At 45.0% G+C, this 19637-nt stretch overlaps 1 protein-coding gene across 4 annotated transcripts in view; it reads left to right on the top strand.

Moving 5' to 3' along the window:
- The window catches only part of CHD6 (chromodomain helicase DNA binding protein 6), a 2307824-nt gene that overhangs the window by 1215677 nt on the left and 1072510 nt on the right, over positions 1–19637 (top strand). For all 4 annotated transcript variants that reach the window (XM_069652122.1, XM_069652123.1, XM_069652121.1 and 1 more), the window contains exon 21: positions 2804–3003. In XM_069652122.1, the coding sequence (XP_069508223.1) occupies positions 2804–3003 (200 nt within the window). The remainder of the gene's footprint in view (positions 1–2803; positions 3004–19637) is intronic.

Here is a 19637-nt window from a genome sequence, read left to right as displayed (position 1 = left end):
TAACACCTGAAGATCGCTGGGCGAGAATGATTTCTGGAAACGAAAAAAAACTGGTATTTGCCTTAATATCATTCTGGAATAACTTCATGAACAATAAATGAACAGATTAACACATATACACGAGGGAACAAAACAAGAAGCAAGAAAAAGGACAAAACTCCAATAGCCTACACAATGCAACTCGAGCAATAACAATAAGGAAAGCAAGATGAAAGGTTTAAGTGCAAACCAAACATTTAATAAAAAAAAAAAATATATCTGGTGGCATAGTCCACGATCACTAGAATGAATGTATTCCCCAGCTTAGATGTTTCGAGTGAGCAAACTATGTCCCTGGCTATCCAAGAGATGGGGAACTTGATAATCAGTAAAGGTCTCAAGGGGGCTGAGGGCACAAGAGGGGCTGCAATCTTCTGGCCGATGTCACAAGGCACGCATTCTTAACCTCAACAAAGTCTGCGGGTCAGTAGAACTTGGAGACAACCTGACTCACAGGCTCCATGGCTGCACTCAGCTCTGCTTCTCCTTGATGTTCTGAAGTTTGGATGCAAGGCAGTCCCATGTATGAAGATAAAGTCCCTGCATCAGGAGTTCCCTTTGGAAATTGGAGTCCTTGTCCCCTAAGGGGGAGTCTCTCCCAGTTAAGTTCCACTTGACCGAACATCTAGGGAGGATTTGTAGTGCAGGCTTGCCTTGCTAGCCTCGAAGGGGGTGGCTCCCCCTTGGGGAGAAGGGACGAATACCCCTGATTCGTCATAAAGGACAAGTCAATTGTACTACTTTGCTCCTGGCTGTAATTAGCTGAATATGCAAAATGGGGGGTTCTGGGAGTCTCTCTACCAGCCTCAGTAGCAGGGGGGTCTCAACCAGATTATTTAGCTCACTATCCCTTTGACAGAAGAGAAATATATGGAATTAGCTGCAAACATGAGGTGGACTATTAAAATCTCTGTATTGTGCATGACTTGGAAAAGTATCAGAGAAAGGCATGTGTTTCACTCTTCAAGCCCTTCTAATGTAGGACCCATACAGATGACACCGGTTTCATCATTCCTCATGGATAAACCACTGATATGTTCTTTTGATACAGAGGATGGTGTTGATTTTGCTCAGGGGTAGGACTGTAGAGAAGATCTATTGGGTAACGTGACGAGTGTAAAGCCCCTAGAATTGGAAGGGAACAGAATCTTTATCCTCTCGGGCCGAGATTGTGTCCAGGAGGATAAAACTATTGGTGATCTGGAAGTTACTGCTTGGCCTCTTTGTGACTGCCTCAGTCTGAAGTTAGGCAAGATTAAGTGGTGCGTCAGCAGTGTAGAACGACTTGTGCAGACCCTGCAGCAGCAGAGAGATTACCTGAAATAAATTGGCATAAATCATATGGCCTCATGTCTGATGAGCATTCTTGAATGCCCACTTAATGCACCCACATTGTATGTAGGTTTGACATTAGCACCATCACTACGCAATTTGTTTCATCTTGGCAGCTGATGGGTTGCAATGAGTGACAATGATTCAGTGTGAGTGGAGCATGGTACTGGAGGTTTAATGATTGCTGTTGGCTTGGTTTGGTTGTTGCATCCTTGCCCTGGGTTCCCCCTCCTTCCTATGTTCACCTATACAGCCTCTTCTCCTTTTCACAGCTCCTTTTTCTAAATGCTAAATATGGTTTCTGCCCTCTCCTCCTTTGTCTCTTCCTTCTATCTATTAATGTATTTTTTCGTTTTATTCTCTTTTCTTGCATCCATGCTTCCAATGATGGTGCTTTTTCTTGAGTTTCCCTATTATAACATTTGGTCGGTTGGGTGGTCTTTTGGGGAATGGAGTTGGAATGGAAGAGTTTACACCTGACCCTTTCTGTAATAAAAAATGTTTTAAAATATGTTTGTTGCTACGATTTAATATCTTTTTGTTGATTGTTTTACTTTGCTTGAAGTAAGACCAGATTTCGGTGAGCTGTCGTGTGCATTAAAACCTGTTAAAAATTGGCAAAAAAATGATTAAGGGCGTGAGAACCTACTTGACACAGTGCAAGCTATGATTTCTACTTTGCAGAGCAATGTTCTACCTCTGACTAGCTGCCATACAGGCTACTTTGCATATGTTGGATAAGTATTATTGTCTGGAGCTAGTCCAGGCCAGAGCTCTTTAAACATGATGCACTGATATTCATGTATTTGCTCCCAAAGGTTTCGTTAAACTGCAAATTTTCCAGGTTCCTTAGTACTGTATTTGCAATCAAACTCTTTTCCGCAGGAACTCCATTAGCAACCCTTCTCTACCTCCTCCAAGTGACCCATTCTGGAAGTAGAATTATTTCTATCTCTAATATTAAAAAAAAGTTCTCCTTCCCTGTAAGTGGCTGCTAAACGCCCCCAAATGGCATGTGTTTATTTCCTTTTCTTTCAACGTAACGGGATACTTGCCGTAGCCGTACTATTGGTCATTTGAGGCAATGCAGAGGATAGTGGGACATGTTTTTACACCTACTGTAGAACTAGTACTTTTTCTATTAATCTGTGCCTTGACTTTAAAACATGCTCCCGGATGATGAGGGATAAGGTTTCTGAAGTCTGTGCCTGGCAGCTGGAAGTATCCAAAATGAGTTCTTCTCTCAATAGAAAATGTCTTTGTAGAATGTGGGGACTTTAAAATTGCTGGAATCAACCAGAAATTCACGATGGAAATTTACAGACAGATATAAAAATTGGCTGGCATGTCCTAGTTTCATGAGCATGTACTGTAAACTATACATTAGGGTTGTGGCTTAATGTGCTAAAAGAAATTGTGTTTTTTTCTCCAGCTGGGGACGGTGGAAGGATATTCTGACACTTGGTCGTTTTAAATGGCATCTGAATGAAAAAGACATGGAGATGATTTGCCGTGCTCTTCTGGTCTACTGTGTCAAACACTACAAGGGTGATGAGAAGATTAAAAGTTTCATTTGGGACCTAATCACTCCTACAAAAGATGGACAGAATCAAGCACTCCAGAATCATTCAGGTATTCTGCAGAAGGGAAGGGTTACTTAAATTCTGCTTAGCATTGTTGTACCTATTCAGTGGGGAATAGATGTGGGAACAACTTTGTGTATGAGCTTAACATGCTGAAAGCAGCTTTGCACTGGTTCCTTCTTCGAGAACGGCTACATTAGTGGTCAGATGGAGGCCTTGATTTGCATCTACAACCTCCATCCCATTTTCTGATTTGTGCTAATTATCAGAAAGAGGTGGTTCGTAGAATGTTTAATATTTGCTAAATGTATCGTGCTCTATCCTTTGAGGTGGAGGAAGGCTGTCATCTGATTTGTTAAATGGCATGATGTTTATGGTGGGAATTTTTTGGTTAAAGCCTTTGTGCAAAATGTACTGAACCGATTCACGAGCAGTATGAATACTGTAGAAAGCGCCAATTTGATTTTTCTTGTCCGTTCCCCTCCATTTTATAATTGGCCCACTCATTTTTTTGTGATGGTTTCAAATAAGTCTTGCACTAAATGAAATGAATTCCATAATTCATCGCTATGCAATACAATGTGTAATAAGTAAAAATCTAGTACATTAATAAACAATGCACCCACATACATATGAACACACATTTTAAACATACAAAGAGAAAGAAAAGCACTGCTTTTACACTACATTCAATTTAAAACTATCCTCCCAGAATACAAGACAGTATTTAATTTGCATAATGTATAAATAGTTTGTTAACCGACTAACTCAGGAGTCTACCTTTAGAAAGGTGTTCATGGCAAACCTGCGTTTGATGTGTGAGGCACCCTCTAAAGCCGGTGCATACTTTTATCCATGCTGTCATAAAACAAACATTTTAGACATTGGGATTCTAACAAAAGAAGAAAAAAGTCCTATTGACATTTTCTGGGGCAGAAGTAAATTGCTAGTAGAGGTGTACCAAGTTTAGCTTCCAAAAGATCCTTGATTACAATTCAGGTGACTAGCTTTGATTAAAAAAATATATATATTTTTTTAGATATATCTACCGGAACCCAAGTAGTTAAAGAAGTTATTCAACAAATGCAGACCCGACTAAAATGTAGGTTTAGTTTACAAACCACACAAAGTATTTAAAAACAAACTTGTGCCCATTTTGTGTGAGTTAATGGCGAAAATTATCCAATCGCCTCTTTGTGCTGATCGTCTACTCACCAAGAGATGTTTACTGGATTAGTTGACTGAACACCTTAAATATGTTTTTGCTTGAATTGTTATGGATTGGATCCATTCTGTAGGCCAAATTCGAATGGGACCTTGTCACAGCTGAGTCACAAGGCAATAGGGTTTGCAATACCCTGTGGGCCTGAGGCCACCACTCACTCCATAATGCGGCCCCCAGAGGAGCTATATGGGGAATCCCCGAAGGCATCTACCCCAACCCTAGTCATGTTTGTGGTATGGGGTTCATGACCGCCCGAGACACCCACCAATATTTGTTAGGTGTGGTGTGCAAAAAGAAGGAACAATCATTGGGAATGTAAGAATATAGATTGTGAGCCCATACTCTGAGAACTGTGCAAGTTAGCATTTATTACCAAACTTGTTGATCTAAAGTTTCTGCGAGCTAGCCCATCTAAGACTGGAGGGAAGCTTGCCCTCTTTCTGATAAGCCGACCGATCATTCAGAGAGAAGATTTGAGCAACCACATACATACCTTTGCAATGCCTTCCTGGAGGCAGGCAAACAAAGAAGAGATGTTGCCTGACTTGGAGATGGTGTGTCATGGTACATGGGTATGACCTCTCAACCTTGGTTAGGAGACCTTTCAGAGCAATGCCAGAAGCGGACCTACTTCAGAGGTGGTGTGAGGGAGTTGAGAGGGAACACCCGCTGTCCTTTGCTCCTTTTTTGCGTATGGACCCATGTATGTGCCTTGGTACCTCTTTCAATCCCCAGTGAGAATGGAGTTGTGTAGGTGCATTGGTACCACTTGCCCTATTCCAGTGTCTATCATCCTCTGTCCTGGCGCCTTTCTCTTATCTTTCAAATAGTGACCCAGAGCCATGGAGATCAGAGCGGTTTTGCATACCAACGCAAGACCCAGACACTACAGCTGCCATCAAGCCACGGGAACAGCTAGTGAACCCCAGCAAGAACTGCCTTACAGAGACCAACAACTAGAACTGCCAATGCACCTGGGTCCAAAGTCTAAAAATGTACCCGGACCAGAAAAAGAGAAAGGATTGCTCTGATGAAAATGGACTTTCCTCACCCATCCAGGAGTTCAGTGGAGCATCTATGGCAGAGCTGGAGCCAGAAAGGAGCATCACAGCAGTAGAAGAGATCAGGCGAAGACTCCCCAAATGCTCTATGGTCAGTAACAGAATTGATACAGAAGGGAATTGGATATCGAATGACCACAGAAAGTGCATGGCTGGCTAAAGGAAAATGGAGGCTGAAAAGAGGCCTGGCCTAAAGACCCTTATGAAGACTCCCAGGGAACATGCTTGCCCACAAGGGTAGGAGATAAGAGGATGTTGGTGTAGACAAGGCAGAGATTGGCCCATGGAAACACTTGTCCCGAATGGCCAATGAGAACCAGGGTAACTTTCCAGGCGGGTAGGCCAGGGCTATATAAACCCAGGAGTGTAATTCTTCAGTCAGATGTTTTCAGGTGAGGTGCAACAGGACAAAGGGACCGGAGAGGAGTGTATAGTTAGTGGCGGATGAGTTGGAACAGAATACTGCCGTCTTTGGTAAGAGTGAAGCTAAGCTGTTGGGATTGAGAGAGCAGTGTCTGTTATCCTGTAGGCCAGCATGTGTGTGAGCAAGGGGAGTAGTAAGATCAGAAATGAGGAAAGAGAAAGTATGAGTGATAGGAGGTGCTAGAATTTAAGCGAATAGTAGAGTAGACAAAGGAGCACTAGGATCAGGAGGGAGGGCGAGAGTAGAGACCAGGAATGATAGGAATGTTAAGATTAGGAGGGAGGAGGAGGGGTAGCATCAGGGCACATGTGAGTAAGAATCTGATCAAGAGGGAGGAGAGAATAGCAGAAGGAGGGAGACCCAGAGGCAGAGTACACAATGGGAGCAGAGCGAAGAGTGAGAATATTAACTGAAAGGCCATCGACAGGTAGGAAGGGAACAACTGGACGATCAAGCTACCACTGGTTTGGTTGCATAGAAAGGCTCAGAGAGCTGGCGGTAAGGCTATAGCCTTTAGGCTTCCACACAGGAAGGGAAGCTTAGACAGTAAGGGATCTATGTCTATGGTGACCCAATACTAGATAGACTTTTGGGAGTAGGTAGTCTGAGTTAGGGAGGTGGGAGCCCTCCACAAGATTGAAGGTAAGAGTACAAGGACCACCCCTAGATTCAGAGCCCGAGTTGCATGTCTGTGTCCTATCTTAATAAGAACTGAAAACATAATGATACTTCAACAAGAGATATAGACAATCTTGTCACAATGTCAAAAGGCCCCTTTATGTCATTTGGTTTCTGGAGCTACACAGCAACCTGGTGCAGAAGTAGATTCACATGGGAGAATTGTAGTCAGTCCCCATCGTCGTCTAATTGAATGTTCGCTCCTACCTAATGCACAGTTGCCATAGGTTTCACACTTACAATCCCAATTTAGACGCGCATACTATATAAAGATGGGGCCTACACAGAAGGGAGGTCTGGGAAATAGGAAATGGCTCAAGAGCACAGGGACATGAGCAGATCACAAAGTGAAAGAGAGGGGGGTAAGAGCAGAGGAAGTGGAAAGGAGATGGAGAGGAGGGATAGATTGGAGAGGTGGAAGATGGGAATAGTAAGGACAAATTGTAGGTAGTAGAAAAAGTAGACTGGAAGATGTGGTGAAGCATCAGGAGAGAGAATAAAGCAGGGAAGGAGGGAGAACATCAAAGAAGGAAGAAACTAGATAGGAATGATTATATGGATGTGTATATATTTGAGGCTTGTGATTGTTTAGAGCTTGCATGCTTTGCATAGGCTTGCGTCTTGTGTTTGGTGTGGAGTTTTACAAGTTGTTGACTACTAAAGTAAAAAGGCATTGACATGGCAGTGCACCCACATTTTCGCCCATGTTTGTCATGATGCTCTGCATGTGAATGCCCACAGATCGTTTTTTTTCTGCCATCAGTGTGGTCATGGTAGTAACAACTGAAGCCTGACATCTGAAAATAATGTGTAATTTCCAGTTATTGAGGCCTTCATCAGACCCAATGTCAACACAATCTACATGTATGAGCAGCAACTTCAAAATTAAGCAAAAGATACCCAGGCGGTGGCCGGTGCACAGCATGGTCTTCCATTATTTACATAAAATGCCTTCCTTTCTCCTTACTTAAGATAAATACTCAGTGTCATTTTTGTGTGTGTAATTTTGCCTTGCTTGTAACACCAAGTTTGTGTTGCAAGACACCCTTTGACTATGTAGCAAATGGCTGTCCCAAGATCACCCAGACGATGAGTGGCCAGCATGCCATGAATACATCCTAAAAACACTCAAGGATTGAAAAGAACAGTGGGCATTATAAGGAATGGAGGCACAAGCTTAAGACCAACGATGTGCTCCAGGTGCCGATGAGGCTCAATCCTCTTAGACCTTTTCCACAAAGCCAATAACTGTGATCCCTATACAGGGGGCCACAAAGAGGTAAAGTTGTGCAAGAGGAAAACCTTCCATAAGGTATCCCTCCCAAAGAATGACTTCCCATTCCATGTCACCCCAGGTGTGGGACGAGTAACATTGTTCATCCAGGCACAGGAGTGAATTATTACTGACAAGTGGGTGCTAGACCGTGCAGTACAGGTAGTCTATAGAGCTCATCCCCAATGGGCACAATATACCTTTCAAACTTGGCAGTCTGCACCAGTGGCATGCAAAACTGCTTAAAGAGGAAGTACAAAGCTTTCTTCTAAAGGAGGCCATAGAGGAAGTACCTCCTCACGCAAATAATACAGATATTTATTTTGAATAGGTCCTAGTTCCAAAAGAAAGCTAACCATGCGATCAGCGCTCATTATTAACACAGGGAGACTTCATGACCATACAGGACATGAAAAATGCATACTTTTTTATATTTTCATGTTCCTTGCCCATCGTCGCCACTGTTGCCTACTCCTCTAACGCTGCCATTAGCAGCGAGAGTGTTTACTGCAGCATCTTTGTCACACAGGTCTATCCCATTCTACCAATGGCAGTGTGTGCACACAGGTAAATTTGGCATACGAGGGGGTGGGAAGGTGATGAACTGAAGTGACATGGAGAATGAGGACAAGAGCTACCCAGGTCGAAAAAAGGTGACTGGGGCAGAAAATGCTATTGGGAGCAGAGGGGAGATCTCACTTCGAGAGAAAGATGGCCAGAACTTGGAAATGGGAAGCGTGCTATAGATTGCATAATACATTTAGCCCAGAAGTCAAAATGTGGTTAAAACATAAAATTATCGCTTCCTGCATTTTAGGGTGGCCAACTGCTATTATCAGTTCAAGGTGCTTTCTTTTTGGATAGCATCAGCATGTTCGTTCACAAAGGTCCTGACAGTGATAGCGGCACATCTCTACAGACAGTGATATAGTGCATCGGTACTAGGACGACTGGCTCAAAACCGGGAGCAACACGAAACCGTGTCAATACAACACCTATTTCAGCACCAGCCATATGCATCAACTGGGTTTCTTTTGTTTATGTATTTTAATTTGGTACTATGCATTACAATTATCATAACAGATTCTACATTCGGGAAGCTCAACGGTTATCAACATCATACAATTACAATTGGCAGGCTGACTGTATTAGGGACAGTAGTAAATGACAGAGGAGAAACAAAAGACATAGGCCATTGAACAAGAGCAGTGCCTCAAGTTATATATTTCTTTCTGTAGTTGTGGCCTCGCTGAACCAATACGCAGGGCAGATATCCTTGGACAAGAGGACGCAGGTGACAAGTGCCGTAAAGTCTCCTCCATATAATTGGTCCACACTTTCTTTCATCCAGTGTTCTTTCATAGGTGCTCAAGCATGTGATCAGCACTGCAAAATAGACCTCTTCGCCTGTAGAAAGCAAACATTCAATAGTTTACCGTTATGCTTGGGGACCTCATCATTTTGTCCAAATAGCCACAGTGCTACAGCCACAGGAGTTTGGAGGTGAATGTCTCTCACTGATTCTAGTGTTGTGCATACCTTGTAGCAAAAGGTTTACAGAAGGGGGCACAGCCAAAGCATATGCAGATAATACACAATGCCCCTGCCTTATCCTTTCCAAACAGCCGTATTCTGGATGGTGTGTGGGGCCAGCGATTTCAAATTTTAAGTTGTATTAGTCGGAATCTCGAGTTTAAGGATACTTTGTGTGTTAAAGCGCACATTGAGTTCCACCTTTCATCAGAAATGTCAATGTCCAGGTCCCTAGACCATTTTTAATGGTTTAGGGATAGGTGGCCAGGTATGCGGCTTATAGAGCTAGATGCTAACTGTTTACCCCCCTGCTTTTACTATGTACGCCAGATACCGGTCCGTCAGTGGTTCATCGGGGTAGTTTGTCCAGTGGGTCTGAAAATATGCACACCTCCTATAATATTTCAATAGTCGTAGCTGTTTCGGCATACATTGGTGACCATTTCGAATACAGTACCAAACTTCCCATTGTTATACATGTGCCACAACACGGAGTACTGGAACTGTATTTGTATTTGTTTTTTATTTTATTTGTAAAGCGCAGTCTTGCCCTGAGGCATCTGGGCGCGTAGGTACAAGAAGGTGGTTACAAGCAGGCATAACTTGTTACGACAGTGTAGCAGTTTTAACAAAGATAATACAATAAGGCTTAAAACAGAACATGAAACCTCACGGTACAGGATACACATTATTACTCCAAGAGCATATAGATGAAACTGAAGCTGGTGTAGGGATGAGAACAGGGTGAGCAGTGCTAATGTAGTTAAGGTTGGTGCCTATGATGAAAGTGTGGTAGGCTCATAAGCTTGTGAAGACAGATTTTGGTTTTGGTTTTGAAGGAGAGGAACATAGGTTCTGATCTGAGTGTGGAAGGGGTGGTGTTCCAGAGTTTAGCTGCAAGGACTGGGAAACTTGATACCCCAGCAGACTGCAGCTTAAATCTAGGTATACTGAGTGTTTTGACATAGGCTGATCTCAGCGGTCTGTTTATGACATGCTGCAAAAAACGGCTAGTCAGGTATGCTGGTGTCAGTTTGTTCTGGGCCTTGTAATTTAAGGCTAAGGTTTTGAGCGATATTCGCTGCACGACGGGGAGCCACTGAAGGCTACTTCTGTCTGAAATGTGAGCTCTTCTAGAGATGTTGAGGGCCGCCCTGATGGCTTTGTTTTGTGTAACTTGTAACTTGTCAATGTCGTTTTGACTGGTCCCTATATAGAGCGTTGCAATAGTCTATTTTTGCCATGATTAGTGTTCTGGCTAGGATAATGCAGTTCTCAGTGTTTAGGAAGGGTCTACAGGCTATGATAAGTTTGCAGGTATAGGCCGAGGCAGACGCTACTGCATTCGTTTGTCTAGTTAGAGATAGCGCTGCGTCGAGATATATGCCTAGTGTTTTTGCTGCGTTCGACACTTTTATGGTGTTACCGTTATGGTGAATGATTTGTAAGCTGGATCAATGTTGGCCAATTTGGAATGCGATCCGAGGATGAGTAGCTCCGTTTTCTCATCATTGAGGCAAAGCCCATGATGAGCCATCCAAGCCTGGATGATTGAGTAGACCTCATTAAGTGCCTTAGCATTAAGAGCAAAGGCCCCAGAGATGGGGATGAGTATCTGGGTGTCGTCAGCGTAGTTGGTGTATGAGACACCCAGATAGTCGAGTATGTCAAAGAGTGGCTTGGTAAACACATTGTATAATGTGGGGGAAATGTAAGATCCTTGAGGGACTCCGCAAGGGACAGGGACAGGATTTGCAGAGGCTAGAGGAGAGAAGACCCTCATAGTTCTATTTGCTGAGAAGGAGCTAATCCAAGATGACGCTGAGTCTGAAAAGTGCGCAGCAATTTTGAGATGGTGGCAGAAAATGTTATGATTGACCAAGTCGAATGCCGCTGATAGATCGAGCAGAAGGAGGAATGCCAGCTTGCTTTTAAATCTATCAGAGCAGTTTCTGTGCCATGTCTAGGACGGAAACCAGATTGGCGGAGACCCAGTAATTGCTTTGATTCAAGATAGTCCTGAATTTGCAAGTAAACAGCGCGGTCCAGGTTTTTTAGGAGGTATGGTACCATAGTAATAGGCCTATAATTGGCTGGGTTACTCAGATCAAGGGATGGTTTTTGATTAATAGGATAACCCAAGCATCCTTAAGGTTATCTGGGACAGTGCCCGATCTGAAGGAGGCATTTAAAGTAGTGATAAAAGGCGCAAGGTCATGTGCAGCTTCCTTGATGATTGGTGCAGGGCAGGTATCGCCTTGACAATTTGAGGGTTTAAGCTTTTTGATAATATTTTCCACTTCCTAAATGGATAGCGGAGAGAAGCTGAAGGGTTTTAGAGGGCGAGAAGGGGCTGGGAGATTAAACGATGGTGTATAATCAGATAAGTTATTCTTTATAGCATTTATTTTGGCTTGAAGTAAGGCAATTTTGTCCAAAAGTGCCTTTTGAATATTCGTACACTGGGCAGCGTCTGGAGAGCAAGTCACCAGAGGGGCTACTGGAGACTCTAATTCTTTGAGGATCTTAAAGAGTTCCATTGTGTTTGATTGGGCCTGTATGATACATTTGTTGTAGACTTCTTTTTTGGCTGCAGAAATAGCAGCTTTTTAAGTGAAGCAGGCCAGGTTTAGATTGATTTTGTTAACCAGGGAGAGTGTATTTTTCCAAAGGGATTCAGCTTTTATTTTTTCTTTGCGTAAGTCTCTAAGATAGGGGGTGAACCAGGAGTTCAGATGAGAACAAGGTTTCTGTTTACGCAATTTTAACGGTGAAATAGTATTGAGGGCTTTGAGCATAGCCTGGTTGTAAATATCCACTAAAGCTGTCTGGTCTGAGCTGGTGGTCAGAGGAGTATTAAGTAGAGGAAGGAGGATGGGAAGAAGTTTCTCGGTCGAGATATCCTTCTTATTACGGGTTTGAGTGGCAGGGGCTAGATTGGGTTTGCAAATTTGTGGACTGGAGTTAATTGCAAAGGTTATTTTGTATTAGTCTGACCAGAGGCAAGGAATCACAGAGATCACGTTGAGTTTGCAGTTTAGGTCAGCAACCCAATCAAGAGTGCAGCCTTTGATATGAGTTGGCTCTTGGATATGTTGGGTGAGGCCAAAGTCAATTAGAATGTTTAGGAGGTCAGTGGCTTTGGGATCACTCACATCTTGGTGGCCTAAATTAAAGTCACCAAGTAGAAGGATTTGCGAGTCGGGCTTGGTGCTAGATGCAAGGATGGATTATATATCATCAATAAATTAGGTAATGGGGCTTGGGGGCCTGTATAGGAGATGCGCTGTAATAGTTTGGTTAGGGGAGATGGGGAACTTGAAGGATAGAAGTTCAGCAGATGGAATCTGGATGTTGGGCATCATCCTAAGTTCGAGAGAGCTTTTGAAGATGACTGCCATTCCTCCACCCTTGGATTGACTGGTGTCTCAGTCTTGTCTAATGATAGAATAGTTATCTGGAACTGCAAGGGAAAGTGAAGGTCCAGATGCACTATGCAACCAAGTTTCGGTGATGGCCAAAATGTCTAGGTTACCAGAAGTAATTATGTCTGCAATATCAAGGGCATGTGCTGAGAGGGAGCGGGCATTAATCAGGGTGCCAATGAGCTTCTTATTATTTTCCTTAATATGGCAAGAAGCCAGAGCCCATTGTATGCACAGCCCTGTATCTAGTGTAGATGTCGAGGGCAGGCAGTTCCACAAGGGAAATTACCAGCAGTATGGGTGTTCAATGTTTGTTGCCCGTTTGTTTCTTCCAGGCTAATATGGTGGCCTGCACTGGGTCAATCAGACATTCATTAGTTTATGTGTGGGACAATAGTAGCAATCTCACCTCACTGTGATTTGACCATGCGTTCTCCATCTGCATGTGCGCTCAAATCGCCATTAACCAAAATGCTGCATATTGTGCTTGTGCCACAATACGATCTAACTTGAAGCTGGGGTGCAGCAAACCCCTCTCTGTCAAAGGGCTTGGCGAGGTCTGACCATTTCATCCGGAGTGCCACATATATTTTAAAATTGCCCAATCTAGGTCTTTAAAAAAGCTCTATGCAAGCCATATTTGTTTATTCTGGAATAAGCATAACAACTTTGGGAGAATCACCATTTTCAGTAGAGATCCTGCCTGCTACCGTGAGTGGGAGGTTCAACCATGTTTGAACTTCATGTATTAAGTGGTTGAGGTATGATCTAAAATGATTCTTGTGTAGGGTCTGATAAGAGTTAGAGATTTTGATACCTAAATAGGTTATCCCAGAGGGGGTTTGAGTAAAGTCCCCAGCGTTGGGTGGTGAAGCTGTAGCTTCTGTCAGTGGATAAAGTTCGATTTACCCTGATTTATTAGCAGGCCCGAATATGAACCAAACTGTCGTGCATCATAGGTTCCAAATCCTTTGTGGGTTCCTGACAAACAAAAGGACGTTGTCTGCATACATGGATATATTTGGTGTCCTATTTATCCTGATATATTTTCCCAAATGTTTTTGCCTCACCATATCAACTAGAGGTTCAGTAATGATTGAAAAAAGCAGTGGGGATTAAGGAGATTCCTACCAGGTGCCACTCCCCCCGATATTATTAGTTTGCCATTTGTGCAGACCCTCACTACCGGGGACCTTATATAATAGTCGTACATACGAGATAAACTTGGGCCCAAACCCACATTGCACGACTACCGCATTCAAAAAAATGCCAAAAGACTGAGTCGAGCACAGTCTGTGCATCGAGGGTGGCTATAACGGCCTGAATTTTTGGACCTATCGGGGCCATCACATTAAACACCCTGCAGACTAGTAGATCTGCCCAGAATAAATCCAGATTGGTCCGGGTGCACTGTGTGCCATAAATGGCATCAGTCTAATGGCAATGGCCTTTGCAAAGCTTTTACTATCTGTATTAATTCATGCCAATAGCTGTAGGAAACAGTCATCAGCAGGTTTACTTGTTTTGAGAAGAACTGTGATGATGGCTTTGGGCATTGATGACGGCAACAAACGTCTTTCTAGAACTTCCTACCACACTTTGAGCAAGTGCTTGCTCAGTATAGCTTTTTGTTGCTTATGGAGCTGATCACAGAGCTTCTCTAGCATGGGGTCTGGCATGGATTCACAGGCTCATGAATATTCCCAGTCAGGCTGGGAATCCTTGGTAAAGAAAAAATCAGTTTCACTTCTGAACTGTCTTTGTCCTAACAACCAATCACTGGTCTATGGGTCATACTGCCCCCAGTCAATGACTGCCCCCTACCTAAGCACCTCCTCCGGCAGCCATCTTCACATTTTTACCGCACGTTAGAGTGGTGGGAGTCCTCGTGATTAGCTCTCGGGCTTTTTACTGCGTTTTGTGCTCTTTATTAGAGTTTTTTGGTCAATCGAGTCTCAAGCTCCATCGATCCATCATCTGACTAACAGGGACCCGTTTTCGGAACTTTCTATGCCCCTCAAGGGTGATTTATCATCGAGTTCCCTTCTTGGAGGATTCCGGAAGATTTTTTGAGGCCTACTCCGCGTGGACATGGCTGAAGATAAAGGAGACTCGACGACTCTGTTCAAGATCTGCCCTGGATGTGGACTACAGAACATTTTCCTGGACGATGGGAACTCCCTGTGCCTTTACTGCCTACATTCCGACCAAACGCACACAGAGGAGACCTGTGCGTTCTGCAAGGATATGGTGCCTCACACCATGAAGGACCGTTGCAAGAGGTTCTCCGAGTGGCTCCAGACGAAGATCCCCGGGCAGCAAGCCTTACCCAGCAAGAGGACATCTGAGACGTCTTCTAAGACCTTTGAGGGCTCTCCGGCGACGGGGGCCCAACATAAAGCAAAGCACCGCGGGCACCGGGAGTGCCGTTGGGATGGGCTCCTCGGCGGCCAGGTCGGGAACGGCACCCTCGACCACGAGCCAATGCTCTGGGTCAGCGAAGAAGAGAAAGTCGGACCATCCGGGTACATTTTTGGAGAAGTCCCAGCTGACTCTGACAGAGAAAGCCAAGGGGGAGCGGGGCGCTGAGCCTCCCCCTGTGGTGAAGGCCGCAAGCGCACCCAAGGTCGTGAAGGCCCAGGTTCACCAGGCAAAGACCTCCCTGGAAGGAGTGGTGGCGTTCCTAGCAAAGGCTGTGGATTCGGACTCGCAGGGGGTGGCCCCTAAAACGAGCGTTTCTCTGCCTGCTCCGATGGAATTCCTGCATTCCGAGCAGTTAGGAGCCTCATGTGCTATTTCTAAAGTCAATCCGCCTCTGCATCTTCCGTGACTGTCTTGGTAAACAGAGTTTGTAGTACAATTTCCCATGCCTCAATTCCCCCAAGGCATTTTCATGGTCTTGTTGACCGCCCCTTTCCATGCTGCAGTTTCTGCTCGTCCCCACCTATACAGATCCCTCCACCATTCCTCTATTCCCGGGCCTCTGAATGATTTCCATGTCATAGCTATTCTGCTTTTGACCAAGATGCACGCCAGATCCTTCAGTTTACTAGGGGCATTTGAAGCAGCCCAGCAGGCATGCACCCGGTGAGAGCACATCCATTTCTACCCCAGCTTTCCGTATTCTATTCGCCACCTCCTGCCAGACTAGCCCCACCACTGGACATGCCCAGAACATATGAAGCATTCCCACATCCATCACATTACATCTGGAGCAACTTTATGTTGTTGTCCCCGTAAATCTGGAGGTCCGCTGAGGTGTCAAATACGCTCTATGCGTCTCTAGCAATTGTATAAGCTGCTGTCTCGCATTATGTGACACTTTCTTGCGGTATCTCAGTAACCTCCCCCTTTGCGCCTCTGTGAAGGCCACCTCCAAGTCCCCTTTCCATTTCCCTTTTATCTCCAGAGGGGAAGCAAACCCATTAGTTAGTAGGAGGTCATATATTTGCGATATGGTGTGCCCAACCTCAGCTATGTCATATAGGATATCCATTATCGAATATTTCACCATAAACTCGCCATATGCGTGCCACCTACTTGTAATCTCTCTCTTAATGGTGCCATGTAATATATATTGGCCTCTGTGCATACCCGTCTGCCCAGCCAACTCTATGAAGGGTATGAAAACTCTATCCTGCAAAAGATCCCCTATGGTAGCCACTCCGCTGGCCTCCCAGTGCATGCGTATGCCCATTCTCGTTTGGGACGAAGATGCCAATATCGATACCTGAGGAATCTGTGCTGACACCGGGTCTGTCAGCCCCATCACAGCCAGGGCTCTGTCCCACACTTTCCACCCTATGGACACTAGTTGTGACCACCGACCCTCGCAAGGTTTCCTGACCCACAATAGCTCCTTCAGATAATAATGCCTGTTGGTGGATTGCAACATCAGTGTATCCGGCTTAGGGTCTCCAGCTAGCCAATCTACCACAAATTGCAGCTGTCCTGCTATTTAGTATCATTCAAAGTGCGGGACCCGGATGCCACCCTCTGCGTGCAGCCTGTACAGTGTTGATAGCGCTATTCTGTTCCTCCCATTCTGCCACAGGAAGCATCTGCAGAGACCTTCCAAGGTCTTAAAAAAGGGCCTGGTGATAGAGCGGGACATTCACAAAAAAGTGTAGTAGTCTGGGCAAAATCACGCATCTTCAACAAAGCTGCCAGGGGCAATTTAGACCAGAACTTCATAGAACCCCTAATGTTTTCCAGAGCTTGTAGTGTGTTATGAATCTGTTCCTCCGGTGGGTCATGATACACATTAACCCCCAAATACCTAAACGTGCGCACCTTCCACTGTATGGCAAGCACAGGCAGTGCCCTGCGCTCTATCTGGCGCAATCCCGCTAATGGGATTAATGCTGATTTATCCATGCGGATTGTAATCCCCGACAGTGCTGCAAAATTCGCCATGGCTTCTAGTAGCAGCTCCAGATTATCACCTGGATTTTGAATATACAATAATGTCATCCGCATATAAGGATATAAAATGTCTGGCCCCATCTATTTCAATGCCGAATCCTTATATTCTGTCCTAAGGTAGTGAGCGATTGGCTCCATAGCTAAGACACATAGCAACGGTGATAATGGCCAACCCTGCCTTGTACCTTTTTCCAATTCCCATGCCTCTGAAATGCATCTGCTTGTTTTGACCCTAGCCATCGGCTTAGTATACACTAGTTGAACCCACTTAATGCAAGTCTGCCCGAAACCAAACCTGCGCAGGGTTGCATAAAGCCAGTTCGATCGCACTGAATCAAACGCTTTCATCGCATCCAATGTGGCTATGGCGCACAGAGATTCCCAGGATGCTGTCCTATCCATTACATGATGTAATATCCTCAAGTTCCAGGCCATGTTTCGGCCCGGAATGTAACGCGTCTGATCCTGGTGCACTAATTTGTGTGTCACCCTTTTCATCCGAGTTGCTAGTATGAACGTCAGTATCTTATTATCCTGATTAAGTATTGAAAGGGGCCTATAGGAGCCACATTCCATTGAGGTTTTGTGAAGGTTAATGAGAGGTATAATAATCTATTCTCTCAGGCTAAGCAGAAGGACCCCCACCTTGTAAGAGTCATTGAAGGTACTCAGCAAATGGGGGACAATTCTTGTTCCTATTCTTTATAGAGTCAATCCGAGCCTGGCGTCTTCCCTGTCGGAAAGCCCCCAATTGTGTTTTGAATATCCTCCAATCTGAGGGGTGCTTGTATGCTATCTCTTTCCACTTTGGTCAGTCCTGGGAGCTCAATCTCGTCCAACACCACCTTCAGGTGGACGCTACAAACTGGGGGTCCCTTCTGATATAGCAGGTAGCAAAATTCCCGAAACACATCCTTAACCCCATTTTGGGTATGGCATAAATGCCTTCGTCCCGCGTGTATTGAGGGTATAGGCCTCTGCTGCACTTCCTTCTTGTGTAACCATGCGAGTAATCGCCTGGCTCATCCCCCTCTATGTGCTGCCTTTCCGGATATTTAGCAAAGCTGTGTTTGCCAAGCCTCTCCCAGCAATCTATGCATTTCTGCTTGAATTCCCCAGCTTCCGCATTACTATCTACACATTGCTCCCTGGACTGCTTTAATTTCCTCAATCGCTCCTCCGCAAAAGCCAATTCCATATTGATGGTTGTTTGAAAACTGCTAGATCATGCTATAGCAACCCCTCTGACCACCACCTTCAATGCCTCCCAAAAGGTTGCAGCTCTGGGTACACTGCCCTAATTGGTGCGAGACGTATTCCCTGATACAATCTTTAATGCAGTCGCGAAACGGTAGATCCCTCAGTGATTCACTCCTAAGCCTCCACGTAGGTATTGGGGATCTGAGGGGCACATGCTGCCACTCTAGGCTAAGTGGGGCATGATCCGACAAGACCCTACTTATATACTGGGTGTGTTATGTGATGGATCGGCTCTCTTCCTACAAAAAAATAATCTATCTTAGTATATACTGCATGTGTGGCTGAAAAGTGTGAATATTGTCTGGGGTCTGGGTGCAGAACTCTCCCGGCGTCTTCCAAAGCAAAGGAGTCCAGGAGTGTCCGTAATGCCCTGGCGGGCGAAGCCGGTTTCATGTATTTGGTGTCTGACCTATCCTGTGCTGGGTCCCCTCCCGACATCCTATTACTCTCGCGATAAGGGCCTAGTCTTGAATATAAAGTTTGGAAAAACCTGGCTGTGCCATGATTGGGGGCATACGTATTAACCAGACACTTGTCTGGAGGCCTTGCACCAGCACCTTCCTGCCCTCATCGTCCCTTTTAATGTGTGTAAAAGGGTACCAATGCCGCTTTCTACATCAAAACTCTGCGAGCATAGGTGGAATATGGGGAACCAAATGCCTGTCCCCACCATTTACTCGCTACAATGCTTGCTCTTCAGCCGTGAGATACGTTTTCTGTAGCAAGGCAATATCTACTTTAGATCTCTTGAGATATGTAAATACCCTTTTTCTCTTTACTTATGCATTCAGACCCCTCACATTTCAGGTAAGTACGTTTATAGTTCCTGCCATTTGGTTCTGTCCTCTCTTAATTGGCTGACCCTTTTTGACATCCCGTTAAGATTCCCCCTCTTAGCTTGCAGTGCTCCCTCCCAAAATGCTGTGCTACGTATCTGTCATGATCTCTGCTTCCAAAAGGTCAGGGTTTTCCCAACTCCCTTGGAAGCAGATCCATAACCCAGGTTCCGAGTGCCAACCAGTCCCAATTGGGACCTTTTGGACCCAGTCCTGGCGCCAGTGGCACCAGGCTCATAAATATGCCCAGTCCCAGCGCTGGAAGCGCCGGGCTCATAATGCTTGGGTGGACTTACCTGCAGCAGACCATGCTGCTTACTTGCCTGCCAGTTGAGCCTCTGATCCCCTTCTGTTTGGAACTACTTTTCCTGTTGGGTGGGGCTGGAGCCACTCCCTAGATTCAGAACACTGGAACTCTTCTGGAAAGCAGGAACTCTTTTCTTACCTAGGCGTGGCTGTGGAAGGAGACACCGAAGCACTACAGGAGGCTATTTAAACCACACCCGGTGGATGAATCTTGCTTTGCGTTATTCTGCAACCTCT

The sequence above is a fragment of the Ambystoma mexicanum genome, chromosome 3p, assembly GCF_040938575.1.
Source record: "Ambystoma mexicanum isolate Mex_15411 chromosome 3p, UKY_AmexF1_1, whole genome shotgun sequence".
Lineage (NCBI taxonomy): Eukaryota > Metazoa > Chordata > Amphibia > Caudata > Ambystomatidae > Ambystoma > Ambystoma mexicanum.
The sequence above is the reverse complement of the archived record's forward strand: the minus strand, read 5'-3'. Positions and strand labels throughout refer to the sequence as shown.